Below are 16,354 nucleotides of genomic sequence, written 5' to 3' on the forward strand. Positions count from 1 at the left end.
GGCAAAAGCTTGGAAGAACAATTTCGAAAAATTTTTTGACAGTTGAAAAAAGTATAAAACAAAATACTTTTTTCAAACTGCTTAAAAAAGATGAATGTTTCTGTTTTATTCCCCGAAGCAAAATTTATTAAGGCAAGTAGACCTAAGTATCTAGGCTTTTGGCCCAATATGTAATTTTCATATACCTCTAGACCACATTATACTCTAACCGACAGCCTCGCACTAAGGTTCATAGCTATTAATTGCAGTTTATCCATTACAGTTGATATTAAGGCACTCATGTCAGTTCATCATAGGACGGACTAAACGTGGGCCCCCGTCCAACGCATATTTCTGCCTGTAAGACATCTTCTTCGACCTTTGTCCTACTTGATCGATCCTAATATGCCAAAATCATCTACGAAACTAGACGGTCTTATAATAACTTGCTCAGAGCCGTCCCTGTTGACACGAGATAATCGTTCTGTCACCTTATAAAAACTTTGCCAACAAGCAGATGGAGCACTTCTGTATAACTTCGTTGACAATATAGGCACATAAGGGTCGTTATTCAACTAATCGTTAATATTAGAATTTCGATGCAATTGTTTCAGAATCAGAAGGTTTCGCAACCAGTTTATTATACCTCCTCTGTATTGTCACCATTTTCCATTTTCTTCGTTTTCCTGTGCTAATTTCCAATCTTTGAATTTCTTCATTCTGCAACAAATTATATGCGTCGTATTCATAAATATACATATATATATATTTGAATCATTTATCTGATCTCTATGGAAGCCCCTTTTGCTTCAATCTTAAGTGGTATCTCCCCAGCACAACGCCGTACACTCTGTTTTGATACGGGCGTGTAGATGCAGGGCAGCGGACTTACGCCGAAGAATGATATGCAGTTGCAACAGAGAATAAACGCGGCATTCTGGCTAAAAGACGACTTGCCTCTTGCCCGGATCCATATCGTACGCCACTGTAGTCCATGAAGATGCAAAAACATGACTGAACCTAACACGCTCGACCTACAAAGCAATTTATACAGTAGCAGGAGCGACAGCAGCGCTTGTCGCAGCTTCTTCCATCGCAGAAGGCCAAGTAGTCGTCGTTGACGTCGTAACAGTAGAAAGCCGAGCGAGACGACTGGACAATTGCGAGCTTGTTCAAAACTCCCGCGTCATTCAATCACCCGACCAGCTACCTATCTCCGTATAGGCCGCCAGTAAGCAAGCAGTCACACAAATCGGTTTACTCACAGTAAACAATCCTTTATAAACACAGCAGCGTACACATATGTAGTAAGGCCAAACAGAAATAGACTCAGAGCATCTTCGACGCCGTCCGTAGGACCCATAGCTGCACCCTCTGAACAGGAACGCCCCCTGCTCTTCTTTTCAGTCAGACCATAAAACTTACGCAACAACACTTTGTAATACAACCTCAATCCGGGACACAATCGCTACGACACACTAACACAACGGCGTCCTGCTCTCCGACCGTCAGTCAAATTTGTTAACTTCTATTTAAGTGGCTTGTGGCTTCATTTAGCAATCGACAATTCAAATTTTATAAACCAACAATATCTACAGAGGTCTGCCACATGCGACATATACTTATAGTGCTAGTAGTGCTGGATTGGCCTCCGTGTCTCCTTTAGTAGTCCAATCCATTTCGGTGTTTATAAAAATAATACTTTCATTAATGTCACTGTTTCCTGTTTTCGTTTGATAATGCAGTATAGTTATTAAGCATATTATGGGCGACGAAAGTCTCAATGAGTAATTGGAACAGGCCTTACCCAACCAAACTGAGTAAATTGGAAACCCGTTTCTTCTCGGCCATGAACGCTGGGGCAGGCAGTCTTTGGACGGCGCATGTTTCTTTTTTAGTTCTTTTTTGTTTTGTTTCTCTTTTCAAAGTGGATTTGAAACAACACATGGTACACTACCGAGGCAACTTCGATGGGAATACCGCACTTTAAATATTTGAAGATTTGATTGTCCTGTCCTACGCCATTAAGCATATCCTGTGTGACAAATATTTATTTATGGGAGTTTCATCAGTAGCCCGCTCTTCATTTTACGCCAGCTATAGTTCATTCCATTTCACAATGTGCATTAGCTGCGTTAACGTAGGAAGCTCTAGTTCCGCTAAATACACTTTGAAAATGCCCAGGCGCAGAAATACTACGGAGAAATTTTGACGACAATTTAAGTTCTCTCATATATACAGCATAAGCGCACAGACCTTGACATTACGTGGACTCAATCAGTTATTCCTTTGTGCTAACTGTTCTATATAAACACAGTTTGTTCTTGAAGTCGATCTATCGTGTTCTTTGAAGCACTGCATCTACAGCGCAATTCGCAAAGCTCTTCTTTAACCACTGAGACACAGCTTTTTCATTTTTCAGTAATCGCTGATTATCTGAGTTCCCAGCAATGAAGACAGCAAACACGAATCGCCTAACATACTATTGCAATAATAATAGTACTGGTTATCTAACTACTGGAAACGGATAGGCACTTCTATCATTGGCATCTGCTTAACTTCTGTCAAAAATGAACCATTAAAATAAACGGCCGGAACATGTTTATGCTCTAATTTTTTTTTCTCTCTGACGAATTACAAAGACAAAACGTGAGTAGCGCACCTCGATGTACCTCAGCAATGGACGTCACCAGCAGAAAATTGCAAAGAACGATCTTGTGTAAAAATTTGTTTCTACGGTTCGAGTTAAGCAGCAATGGTCATTTATCACTCGCATGGTTCTTCCAACAATATCAATAATATTTATGACAATGAAATATAGTCAGCTGATTATCTGAGTAACCCTTAAGTGCTTAGCTATTTCGCATTAATTATTCTGCCATTATTATAATTATCATTGCTTCAGTATGCCACCTCCATAGGATCATACTTCATTAGCTACATTTGCGAGCTATCACATCGACGTAAACTTCAGTTAACGATACATCGCTTCGAGATTATAGAGACAAAATTCTGCAATAGAACTTAGATAAACGTGGTATAAGTCACGGTGCCTGGCTGCCCAGTGAAATGAATATGTATACCTACATTGATGTATCAAAGCCATATCAAAACCATACATACGTCTGCCCAAGTTGTAAACGTCGGCGCATTATCCCTCTAGGTTACCAACCAACTGTGTGTCGACCTTTAATAACAAAACCTTACAGGTTTTGCTCAGCAAAAAAAAAGCACACTGCAAGATATAAGCAAAATAAACTGTAAGTAATAGTGCACGCAGCTCTTGGCAGTAGTCTATTTCCTTCTATACAATGCATATTGTCGTTTTCCTGATGCGCCTCAAAACGCTTTATTATAATCATTTGAAACTAGTAGGTCTCCTCTTTCTTTTCGTAAACGTTCTATCCGACTCATTCTTCCGTCGTCATGACAGCACCGATAGTGGTGACCAACAACAAAAACGCTTCGTTGTCATCGTCTACGGTAATGAGCAAGAGGTGACCTTTGTGCGGTTTCAACGCACGACCAATCGATTTCTTTTCCGCCGCTCAGCTTCGTCCTATTTCTACCACGTCGTCGTTTGCGAAGAACGCTATTAGGAATCAACAGCCACCACCATCAACAACAATGACGTCACCACTATCGGGAACTATTGCACACCAACATCACGAAATGGCTAGAACATCTGCTCCAAAACAGCCCCAGCGTCCAACAACAACCATCCTAACGCCGATACAGTTCTGACAACAACAATCATAACAACTCCAGCCGGAGCAACAAAAGCCCCCGGAACTTCTGCTTTGTTTTCCTTGCCCTACTCTGTTCCCGATACATTTCTATCGACAGCCGTAGTTGTGGTTTGCTGTCGCCTTCACTGCGTGCCGTCTGCTTTGCCTGCGCAGAAAAATAGTGCTGCCTTCATTTGCTTCTCGCCCTTTATTTTCGCTAGAACGATGACTGACCAGCAAATAGTTGTCAATTCACTGCTAGAAACAACGACAGCGACAGTCGAAGCCTGCACGCTTGCTGATCATGTCTTTTTCGAAAGCCAGTGACAGGCCTGGTGGGACCGAAGTGAGTTGATCCTTTTTTCTAGCGTCTCGGGGATGTCGACTCCGTTAGACCGTCACACGTCTATCGAGGTTTTCAGGGTTGTCGCTTCCTGGTGCCTGTTACCACTCGCAGTCCGATCACAGCTCAGCTGCTGGCTGACAATGGAGCAGAAGGAGAAAATCGGTTGGGTGTGCAAGCAGCACGGATCTACAGGCCCGCTGTCGCGGTCGGAATACCCTATACGAAACGCCGTAATCGGGACCGCAGGCAGGCTCCGCAGGCAGGCTCCGCAGGCAGGCTCCGCTGCCAATTTTGTTGCCGAGCTCTACAAAAGCCAACGTTATCAATGCCTGTACATTACATTGGGTCCGAGACAATGACAAAAACCCACATACAGATACACATACATCTATATATATACGCGCTGTCAACATATACAAAAGTCTTAGCGGTGATCGCTCTTCTATGGGTGTACGCCTGTTCCACAGGATGGCACAATGGTACCAGAATCTGTCTTGCTAACTGTAACTAATGTTTAATAATAATACTATATTATTTGTATTGTTATCGTTCTTATTGCTGAACAATATTGTCAACATTCACACCGTAACACTCGTCCAAATGTCGTTTTACGTATTCTTACTACAGCGGTTTCAAATAGTCTATAATAGGACGACATTCAAAACTTCCGAGGTCATGACCATAACGGTTGTAATAACGAGCGATGACGACGACAACTAGCTGCTCAAGAACGAGGCATAAGAAAACAGAAAGAAGAAGGCAACTTATTGATCAGCTAATAAAAAAGCGGTAAGATAAACAGTAAGAAACGTACAAAAAGCAGGCCTATTTGTCACAACGAAAAAGCTGCGAGGTAACAATTGCGTTGTAGCACAAATTGAATATCACTACAAGTCTACTGCACATTGCTAAGCATTCGAAAATGTCCTTCCGTTAAAAGTTCGTCGCTGATTAACATGCACGAAAAGGATGTATCAGCCAATATTACCGATCTATTGGCAACTTACTACCCTTCGTTTGCTACCTTGTAAACCGCAAATTCGGACCGGTAAGGATAGCACCAAATATTAATGTAGACGATCCTCTGCTGAGCATATCTAAGATACACTTTTTCTCATTATAAATTAGGTCGATGGGACGGCCAAGCCTTGAAAGCAACTAAGTGTCACTGCTTTAATTCCGTTACAACTTGTGTTAGTAAACAAGGCAATTCCTGATATCCTAGTTTGAAAAAAACAGCATTTCTAATTTTTACGCATATGACTTACGACCAGTCCGAGGTTTTTAGATTGCAATCCTATCACGCGCCAACCTCACAACGTCGTAATGTGAGAGAGAGACTCTAGAAGAGAACCGATTGGTAATATTGCGAAAAATTCAGTTAAAGAGAACAGCGAGAAAGCAGTAGTATTTCCTGACTTCAGGCTCTTCCAGAAAGTTAGATTCGATGTGTTCATTACATCATGAACCGGTGTCATCGTTTCGGCTCTTCTAGCGATTGATCGCTGATTAAGTTAAATCACAGAAACACTATTGTCAGATTTCATCAGGCATACCCGCAGTTTTAATTTGCGCAAAGCTCATTGTTGCGCGAAGTTAGACAGCCCAGCTTGATTCAACTTGAGCCCGTGATAGATTAGAGGGTGACACAGGGATATGTCGTGATCCAGGTTCGAATCCGGGCATAGACACACTTCTTTCGCTGCAAGCCAGCCGTGTGACGAAACGCCTAACGGCGATACTGGACGTGAAGCTTCACCCGTAAAGGTTGATTCAACTTACTTTTTTGATGTATGAATGAAATCGAAGGTAAACAAAGAAATGCAGAAATAACGAAATGAGGGACTGAATGTTAAAAATGAGACAGCTGGTCACGCTTGGTTAAATACAAATTTATCCCATATCGTAAACGGAATATGCATTACCGAGCACGAACGACCGACAGAGGCGCTCAGCACCCAAACAAACGGCAAAACCGAATTAGTTTCTGTTTAGAGATCTCGTTTAACTGGGTGGTAATCACATCGGTAGAAACAGCATGAGATAAGTGTAGTTTGTAGCCAACAGGTGTATAGTGAGTGCGGCAGTACATGTTATCAAGAACTGCCCTGGTTACTAGACATGTCATTCACATTCTAAGACGTCCTACCTGGCAAAAATTTGGGCAAAGTACACAAACGTCACATACCTACCCTTCCCAGGCACCGGTCTCTTCTCTTTCCCTCCTTTCTTCGGGAGCTATTCTTTCCATTTGACATTGTTCATCGCGGTCAGTTGGCAACGCAACGTTAACAAACGGCGCTGGTGCGGAGAAAACTTTAAATTGGCAAATCTTCCCGTCTTATTCTCTTTGCCAAATTAAAAATGCGAATTTAAGTGCGGCCTAACCGCTCCTGGCTCTCTCTCTCTCTCTCTCATTCCTTCACGCACTTCCGCTCGTTCACGTCGGCGTTCGTTTTCTCTCCTGCAGTAATCGACTAGCCTCCAGGAGAAACGTGTCAGATTTAACGCTGCGTGACCTTGAATTGGCAAACATAGCTTGCCAACCGAAAAACTTTTTCTCAGTCACCCTGTATTGCCTAGGGCGCTGACCTGAAGCATGTCACTAGCGCGCGTCTCCTTACAGCCCGCCTATAGTACCTACATGTTAAATAGCTGATTTTTAAATGACACCCCGGACGGACGATTCTGCTTAGGTTCCCCTCCATGGCTGTTCAGCACTAACAATGCAGGCCAATCCAGAAGCACAGCCTCCAACCAGAAACTCTCGTCTGATCTGCACAAAAGCTTCGACTGCGCCTAAAGACATCCGAAACAATTTCCGAAAGGGGGAAATATTTGCGACGAAGCATTACCGTAGACAACACACATCAAAATCCAGCATGCGACGGTGTACTCCTACGGTGCATACGCATTTATATATATAGATATATACCGGTATACAGGGTATACTTTTCCTCGATAATGCGCTTTCTTGCAGGGACTAACGCTTGTCTCAATCAAGCTTCCGCTACCGGTATAAGTTTAGCTGGTGGACGGATGGATGTTACTTTTCGTTCACGAGCTGTTTTTGTTATTTTCTCCTTGCGTTACAAATAATAAGCGATGTTCTTTCTGGTAGAATCACCTCTCTCGTCAAAGAACATCTGCTTCTATCACACTACAGACTTGATACTCTTGCACGGTGCCAATTGATGCACTTCTAGCCATTGATTTCGCCACCAAGTACCTTCCGCGCTTTTGGCTTTCGACCTCTACTATAATGCTGACGCTAAGCTGACGATGGTTCATTCTATTTCAATTGCCCTGAACAAAAAGATCGCCCTTACCTGTTTCGAGCGTTCGATAATCATACGTGGCGCTGTATGCAGGTAAGGTACCGATACAGCCACTGACAATAAACAGATGGAGACCGTTTTGCACTAATAATATCCGATATAAGTGACTGACAGCTAGGGAAAACGAGACATCAAACAGAATGTACTTGATGTTAGTCACAACACATCACGAACAGTATCCGCAAACGGCGTCTATGTGTATTAGCCACCGTTGACTTGCTATATTTCTCTAGGCTGTTGTTTGCTAGCCACAGAATCTCATACTTATACATGAACGCACGTTGTTTCAACCGTAGAATTCACGACAGCATGAACTACACGCCGGGGCGGCCACTCATTGACTACTGCCGAACAGCCGACTGTTTCGGCTATTTCTTCGGGCACAGCGGCGATCTGACAGCGCGGTCGATGGCGCACTCTAGCTAGCGAATGGCTGTCACGTGTGCCTGCTATGGCTGCATCCGACCAACTGGGACTCGCAGCGACTCCTAGCGGGTCAGCAGATAACCTGCCGGTGATGAGCACGTCTGTTCGAAGGACCGCTCCCGCTTCCAGCCGTCGAGCGCTAAAAGGCGCGGAGGCTGGTTATAGGGAGTTGAATTGTTGTTTTATCTCTTATTCTTCTGTCTTTTAGGTGTCTAAAAGTATTTAGTTACGACAACTTGACCAAACTTGATGTGATCGAAGAACACACGGTAATGCAGATTGTGGACAGGGTTAGATTTTAAGGCATGCCAATAAAACTGTAAAAAAATGTACAGCCGAGCTCCGAAACTGTCACTGAAAACCGTCAGATATAATATTAAATTTAAGGTGTTATTACCTATTGAATCCAATGTTATTATGGTTACAATCCCTATTTGTGATATATTCGAAATTAACCGTCAATAAGGCCGTAGGTATTCTTACCCATTATAAATGTGTTGACGCAAAGAAATCTTGACGTGTACACATCAAGCGCCTACTCGTTCTGACAATTCATTTTCCGCTTTTCGTCACTACCTTGATAATAATAATAATAATGAAACTTTAATAAACAGAACGCCTGAGAACAAAGATACATCTTGCATTGAGCTAGAGAGAGCGGTAAATCGGTAAATGTGTATCGTACATTCGATATAACTGTAAAGAACTAGCTATATATACGCTTGGAACACTTGAGGAACTTTTTTAAGGCTGTCCTTGTTCATGTTATTGCTTCGTTAGCCTAAGAACCCTGTTTTCACGGATGCTGTGTTTTTCTTCATGGAAATGGAAACAAATAAGCAAACCGAATGCTGTTTAAAAACATGCGCTACTTACCCAACAAGTTAGTACTGTAAACCTATTTAAAAAAAAAAAATAAAAAACAAAGAAGTTTATAATACTTTAACTAATTCAAGCTTTGATTAAGGTCCTGTGAGTGTTTGGTGTTTTCAACCAAAATACGCTAGTTGCTTTTAGAGACTTTCTGTGTTTTGTTTTTAAAATAAAAAAAATATTCTAAAATTTTATCATATTTAAAATTAGTTTCACCCGCGAAATATTGTAGTGAGATATGACAAATAGCACTAAAAATTGTGGAGGTCAGGGATTGAGAAATCTTTTTAAATGGTCCTCGTCCATTAGTTTGATTAGCATTATGATCGAATATCTCGAGTTTATTAATACATGTCACATATACTGCGACCTTTTATGATATGCTTTCAGTTAATTGCAGGTGATAGTTCAAAGCGCAATGTAGTTACGGATGCGATGGTTGTCCGAAATAGGTATTGGTACCGCCATTTTCAGCAGCTTCTGCGAATTATTGTTCTAATTACTATTACTGCCGCGCTAGAAATGGTTGCTTATAACGAAGCCAACAATGGGGCTCATTTATCGTATAGCTATATCTGTTGCGCAAAAATCAAATTTCGTAAATGAATTCATCTGAAAATTAACAAACTAATTTAAAACATTCATATCGAGAGCACGTTCGGGTTCAAAAGGCCGCTTAAGGTGGCTTCGGAAATTTGCAAAGATAAATTTCCTCTTAAAGGGCTCATCACGCTCCAATCATCCTTCAGGAGAAAAACGGTTAGAGCATTAGCCGAGATAGATTATTACTACATAACAATCATAAAACCTATTTACTAAATGGGATTTACTTGAAAATTTGTAATAGTAAAATCTGTCGCTCTTTTTACCGCTTAACATGACCATCCGTCTTGTAGAATTATGCCTATAACCCAAGCCAAAATAACGCACCTAAAACATTCCGAAATGAAATGCACAGATTGCTCGTGTTCATATAGAAATTCCGCACAGGGTTTTGAACGCGTAAACCTTGTCAAGGGCCAGCAGAAATTAAAGGATTAGGAACGATCATCAGCCTGGGGGGAGTCCCCATTACAGTTCTGTTTTAGTCTCTCCATTTTACCAACGGCATTAGAATAAATAACTTGGTATCTGCAAATTATGTAGCATTTATGTGTTGTTAGGAAGGCAAGAGAAATTACGAGTACGCAAGCGAATAATTACAGGTGAGGCCTAAGTAATGAGCATCTGTTTTTTGCTAATATGGATTTTATTGCAAAAACATTCGATTTTTATCCTATCCCATCCCCGTGTTAATTGATTTAGACTTACTTAATTAGTGAGAGATAACATATTTCTCACTATCAAAACTGAAAAAAATTACACAAGTACCTAAATTGGATAAGCTATACAACAGCGAACAAAGATCACACGTCTTGGACATCATGATGAGGCTTTAGGTATCCTATGAAGGTTGCACCTGTAATATACTTCAGGAGCCTGGTCCATACCAAATTGGCAAAATCCATTTATTGGTTTCAAGCCCATGCTTGATTCATGTGATTCTTAGCCAGCTTGCTTATATAGGAGGCAAGTTTATAAATGAATGGAACCTCTGCCCTTTGCCTAAGACTAGATGCTATCTATATGACAAAACCGTTGCTAGTAAATAGGTTACGTTAGGGAATCGCAATGCCTTTGTCACAACTAATATAATCGAACTCACTAAGTTAAAATAATTGTTCCCATTATCACCGTCCATATTACTACTACTATCATTTGATACGTACCGTTGAGTGCCAAATCTCTGAAGAATAGCCCAGTAACTACACTATACAAGTCGTCATCGTGTACGCTTATTTCTAGTCTTAGCAGTAAAGTGTAGCTGGAGATACACAATATAACAACAACACGGATAACAAGACAGATTGACAACGTTTAAAGTCTCACCTAAACTTACCTTTTAATTTTCCTTGAAAGTTTCCGTGCTCATATTCGAAATTAGAACATCTTGTATCATACATCGACTGCCGTTTGCATTTCATTAGAAAAGATTTGCAGACCATTTGGCGAAATCAGCAAGTTCAATTGCACTTCGAAGATTTCTAAATGCGTTTAGTAGTCTTCAAAGTGATCTTCTTCTCATTTGTTAATTTCTTTCTATGGTTTAAAAATGGCTTATTCTATGGAGAGCAATAATATAACTATAATGATAACAATGTTATTAGTGATAATAAAGTGGTGCGATTTTAATAGTTAATAAAGTACTTTCATGTCACAAAATATCACAAACACACACGCTTTTCATTTCGTATAGGAGTTCTGGACAAGATAAACAGGACCACAGATGTAGGTGCCTTGTTTTAGCTTTCTACAACTGATTATTATAAATTGTATATTATATACAACTTACAGATGCTGTTGTAGATTCCCTTTGATTACAGCATATAATCGTGGGATTATTTCGGTTATCAGGAACAAACGCGCCTGCTTTTTAAGTCTCCAGCTGTCCTTCTCTATTGTCAATTGTATATGAGCGGGTAGCTGTGTGCGCAGACACTATAGAAGACAACTGGCCATATCAACCATTTCCCGCCTTCGGCTGATAAGCAGAGTTGGACTGATATTACCACGATAGTTGGTGAGCGTGCAAGTTCTTAGAACTAGCTCATGCATTATGTCGTCTGTATGAACCATGTATATTTCATCCTTAACTGTACTCGATTGTATCAACGTTAAATTTTTTATGTTACAATTTTGGAAGTATGTCATGTATTATAAAATGGAATTTGTTGTTGCAGCATGTCATCGCAGGTCGAGCCGTGGTCCGTCGTTATTGGATCGTTAGAAATGGTTGTTCTGTCCGTTGCTGGCTTGCTGCTAAGGGAGGGTTAGAAAAGGAGTTGTTGGATTCGCAACTTGCTCCTGTCTGCAGTCTTGTTCGATTTAGCGAAGTCCACAAGTCCACCCCCACAGAGTCCCGTTAGATGTCAGATTTTAAGCTGGCAAATATTTTGCCATAAGTACGCCAGTAATTAGTTTGTCGGCCTTCTCTACCAGCTGGATTCGGCAAACGTTCCCGCACGTCTCAGGTAAAACCAAAGATTTCCAGTGCTTCTGTAGCCACGTAGTTGAAATCCGTATGTTACGGGAAAGAGTGAAAGGCGATTATGAAAGCGGCTAACGTATGCTTGTTTGTTTGATGCAAAGTTTGTTTTTTCAGTCGGTTTAAACAGCAGTGCGTTTAAGTACAATTTCTACGGAGGATAGCTTTACGGGGTCTGAGTATGTAACATGTCCTCCCGATAGAAATGATGTCTAACAGAACATGATTCATCTGGATATCCGCTAAGATCTGCAAGTGTAATAAGACGAATTAGGTAAAAAAAAAAAAGAAGGCTTGGGCCGTTCGGTACTTGCTGTTAGTTTTTTTTTTGTTTGTGCTTCGCAAGAACTTGAGGTGCTCTTCTTAGCTTATGAAACAAAATTATTTTCACAGCAGGACTCCTGAGAATCCACATGTTATCTCAATGCACTTAAATACCCGTCTTTATTTGCAATTTACAATTAAATGCATCATCGGCTACAAGTGAATATCATCGTTTCGTACTCAATCAGGACGTTCAGCCGTGCTAGAAAGGTGCAACAAGACTTGCGAATATGATTTTGTTACTAATTGGAGTAATGGCCTGACGTTGATTTTTGGCTATCGAACATAGTGTGTGAGGCTGCGACCTTCATAATATACAATTGGGTGCTTGATTTTTGTTGCGTAAAAACGGACAGAGATACTACAGATGCGCGTTAAAAGGTGTTGCAGAGAGCCTACCTAAAAATGATGCTTGGTCCTTGCTAATAGCTGCCGCATCGACATGAACCAGTACTACCGCAACATGTGTAAAACCTATGCAAATTATGCTCATGAACGTTCATATAAAATACCGGCTATAATTTAGCACAAGTGCTGGTAGCCCGCGTTGTTTCCGTGCGCTTTGGCTAATTTTTGCATACGGCTTCAAACATTCTTCTAGGCCAGTTCATCTTTGAAATGTACTTTATATTCCAAGACCGTACTCATGATAGATTCATCGATTGCGTTCTTTTTTTAGCTAATGTAAAAGAGGTTTGTTATTTGTCAAGTACGTTTGGGCAAAAAAATCACAAAATGTTGTACTTGGAAAGAAACGTTGTCGAACGCTATCTACGATTTCTTCAATTGTACGAATTAAATAATATCATTCAATATGTAAGGCCTTAACGGTAGCAATATTAAGGTTAAAGAAGTAATTTTTAAAATGTCAATAGCCACGAGTTCAAACATGGAAGTTTACCTTTTTCCATAATTTTCCTAATGTCATTCTTTTTTGTACGCAGATGGCGTCCCCTCGCACGCGGCATTGTTTGATGAAACTTCAGCCACAATTTGGAAATAATAAATGCTTTGAATGTGGAGCTCATAATCCCCAATGGGCTTCCGTTTCCTACGGAGTATGGATCTGCCTCGAATGCTCTGGACAGCACAGGTAAAAAAAATATCAGCATACGTAACGCTATCACTAGGGGGCTTTATGTATATATATATAGGTAGCATGCTTTTTTTTTTATTTATTTAAGCAAAACGTTCGAGCTTCAAAAATGTTGTTATAAAATAGCATTCTCGACAATTATTTAAAGATAAACATGCATCATTAGCACCAAAATGAGCTCGAATGAAATCTGTACTGAATTATCATTGTGCGTTGAATATCGAGAAGAGTCGAACTTAAGGTAAAAAGGGACGGGCCTACTACAATATTATTATAACTAAAAATATTCTTAATCAGTGTGTTATTATGTAATAATAGAAGACCTATTTGTTACTAATTCTCCTTTAGGGGTTTGGGAGTACATTTAAGTTTCGTGCGCTCAATCACAATGGACAAATGGAAAGATCAGGAGTTGGAGAAGATGCAGGTTGGTGGTAATTCCAGGGCAAAAGAGTTTTTGGAGGAACAAGATGATTGGAGCTGGGATATGGACCTGCGTGACAGGTAACCTAATTCATGGCTAAATATTTTCAATTGTTTGCCTAGTAACCAATGAATTGTCAAAGAAGGGAGTCGAATAGTTCGGATCGACATTGAGGAAATATTTTTGTATAACCAGTGGAAAAATGAAGATTTATTACTGTGGTTTGTCGTAATACTATGTAAACTGAAGGTTTTGTTTTTGTTTCCGTAGTAAGCCATTAAAGTCTGATAATGTTTCATCGAGCGATAACCTAAACAAGAAAAAACTCAAAATGAATGCACTGATGGGTAAGCATCGCCAAACGCCCGATTTTTGTTTAACAAAAGCTGACTGCTGGCCAGATTTGTCTTATGACTACGCTCGCCTATTCACAGGACAAATTTCAGAGAATTTAAATGTCTATAATGTATTTTGTTAAGGCTTCGAAGTGAATGACTCTCGGTCTTGTTTTATGTTTTGTTGGTCAACGAACCTGGACAAGCGAAGGACGTGCACCTTGTTTCGTGTTACAACGAAATCGAATACACATAAGTGGTGCCAATGCTGCAGAAGACTTGTGTGGACCGGGATTATAAGCTAATGCCCATTGTACAAGTGGTGCCTAGGGCTTCATAATGAGAGAGGCTTAAAAATAGCTCTTTTTTAAGCTTTCGGTCAAAAAGTGCGAAACAGTGCGAAACAAACATGCGAACAGGTAATGCAAGAAGATCGTCAAATCATTCTCAAAGACCTCAAAAAACAATAAAGCAGCTTACACACGAGATGTTGGATTACTTCGAATTTACTTGAGAGCGAGGAAGTTAAGAGCAAGAGTCGTCCCAAAGGAGCCGCATTTCGAGTATAAACAAATTGTCGTCAACCCTCTCAGAACTTAACAGCCGGGCTTATCCCGAAGTGTAACTGCAAATGACCAAACGTGGGGTATAAATAGGATGATAAAACAAGCACAGTCGTCTGAATGCTTCCTCAAAGACAAATCCAGGCGAGATAGGAGCAAGGTCCAAGGCAAAAAATACACTTTTTCTCACCGTTTTTTTTCATCATTAGGAAGTTGTGCATTATAAATTCACTCTGAGTCGCTCGATTGAGGCTTAAGTGACCAGCCAAATTCCAGATACTTTTTCTGGCCCAGTTTCGCCCAAGATTTCAGTTTTCAGTTGGACCAACTAACCGAAAGCCAGATGTAATATTAAAATTACTATCAATTATTACTACTATTATTAAATAAGTGTTATGAGATTAAGTGTTAAAATGTGTTAATAACCTATTTTTCCTCAATCTAGATACAATACGAAAGCGGCCGCCCTGCTCCGTGACAAGATCGCAACAGAAGCTCGCGGGGAGGAGTGGAGTTTGGAAACGTCGCCTGCAAGGAACTACCAGAGTTATGCCATTCTTCGTAAGCCACAGTCAAGCGGAAAGGCTAGCAAAGCACCTTTCGGAAGCGGAATAAGATCTGGTGGACAAGCTAGTGGCGACTGGATTTCAAATGGAGGAGGTGAGGCTGGTGAAAGATCGAGGAAGGCCGGATAATGTCATAGTAATGATAAATGCTGCAACTGCGGCATCCTCAACAGGCCAACTCCCTATTAGGTGTGTGGGCGGATCTAATAACAGGAACATATGCCTAAAATACACGGAGTGGCTGGTAATATTTACCGTTTACCAAGACCAAGCTGAATGAACAGTAATTATTTAATTGGGTGATTTGATTTTTCGAGTAATTTTAGACGCCTCAAACGACTATGAGACAAACTTCATAACGCCTCATCCGTGCTGCGTACCTCGCCTCTCGATACGTTATTGTAGGTTCCTTTGTGACCATCCTATCAATGAATGGGTATTATCGTGCCCATAAATGCTACGGTTATCTTTTTTCTGGGTCTTTACCAGCACTGTGCAACATACTTGCTTGAAAAATAGGCTTATCAATCCCCCAAGGATACCCTAAAGGTCTATGGTATTAAGTTGTAAATTGTTTAGCAAAAATCTTATCGAACCGCTGGCTCGAACTGAAGTCCCTATATAGAACTAAGCTTTATATATATATAAAGCTATGTAGCGCGGCATAATTTGCATAATTAGAATGCATTTTTTTATTATTCGTATTACCCAATATGACGGATGCGATGGCTAAGCTAGAATTTCTTGAACCCTATAATGTTCTTATCGTGATCAAACACACGTTATCTTCTATCACTTGTTATTAAACCATAAAAGTATATCTGTTTGGTCTGCGATGCATGTTTTAACTCCAGCGTATCAGTCAATATCATCCGACGAAGTTTCTCGGCAAAAGGATTCGTTCTTTTCATGGGTACAAGCGGAAAACGCGTCTCGACCTGGCAATTTACCACCTTCGCAGGGGGGACGTTATTCTGGCTTTGGTAACCAGGTATACTCCCCTCCAAGCGTTAGCTCTGCGCAAACGCCGGCCGAACAAGCTACCGAGATGCTTGGCTCGGTCTGGTCTTCATTCAGCTCGCTTGCCATTAAGGTCGGAGGAGCTGCTGCCAATAAGGTATAACTTGTTATTTATCTAGTACAAGGTATCACTCCAGGTAAATGAGTGAATGAGTTTGTGCATTATTTACGCAAAAATGTTGTTAATCGTAATACATTGAACGTTCAGTGATGTACCAATTCATAATATGTTTTCAAAACAGAAGAGAGTC

General features: G+C 40.6%; 2 protein-coding genes across 10 annotated transcripts in view; one reads left to right on the forward strand and one right to left on the reverse strand.

Moving 5' to 3' along the window:
* Nucleotides 1–10,599, reverse strand: part of LOC111252086 (uncharacterized) — a 34,299-nt gene extending 23,700 nt beyond the window's left edge. The window contains exons 1-2 of one of the 5 annotated variants that reach the window (XR_015329862.1): nt 7,672–7,687; nt 7,383–7,505 (exon numbers count right to left, since the gene is read on the reverse strand). Coding sequence is in view for 2 of the 5 variants with exons in the window: in XM_086992232.1 (XP_086848358.1) it covers nt 7,383–7,406 (24 nt within the window). In the remaining 3 variants the exon portion in view is untranslated. Of the gene's footprint in view, nt 1–7,382; nt 8,139–10,459 lie in introns of those variants that run through there. The other 4 variants (XM_086992232.1, XR_015329847.1, XM_022809502.2 and 1 more) reach the window with 4 other exon arrangements.
* A 916-nt stretch (nt 10,600–11,515) lies between these two features.
* The window catches only part of ArfGAP1 (ADP-ribosylation factor GTPase-activating protein 1), a 7,008-nt gene continuing 2,169 nt past the window's right edge, over nt 11,516–16,354 (forward strand). For 2 of the 5 annotated variants that reach the window (XR_002672858.2, XM_022802893.2), the window contains exons 1-6: nt 11,517–11,761; nt 11,880–12,049; nt 13,044–13,192; nt 13,544–13,699; nt 14,963–15,177; nt 15,938–16,200. Coding sequence is in view for 4 of the 5 variants with exons in the window: in XM_022802893.2 (XP_022658628.1) it covers nt 13,044–13,192; nt 13,544–13,699; nt 14,963–15,177; nt 15,938–16,200 (783 nt within the window). In the remaining variant the exon portion in view is untranslated. Of the gene's footprint in view, nt 11,762–11,879; nt 12,050–13,043; nt 13,193–13,543; nt 13,700–14,962; nt 15,178–15,937; nt 16,201–16,354 lie in introns of all 5 variants that reach the window. The other 3 variants (XM_086992075.1, XM_086992122.1, XM_022802901.2) reach the window with 3 other exon arrangements.

This window comes from Varroa destructor, unplaced genomic scaffold, assembly GCF_002443255.2.
Source record: "Varroa destructor unplaced genomic scaffold, Vdes_3.0 BEIS01000001.1, whole genome shotgun sequence".
Classification (NCBI taxonomy): domain Eukaryota; kingdom Metazoa; phylum Arthropoda; class Arachnida; order Mesostigmata; family Varroidae; genus Varroa; species Varroa destructor.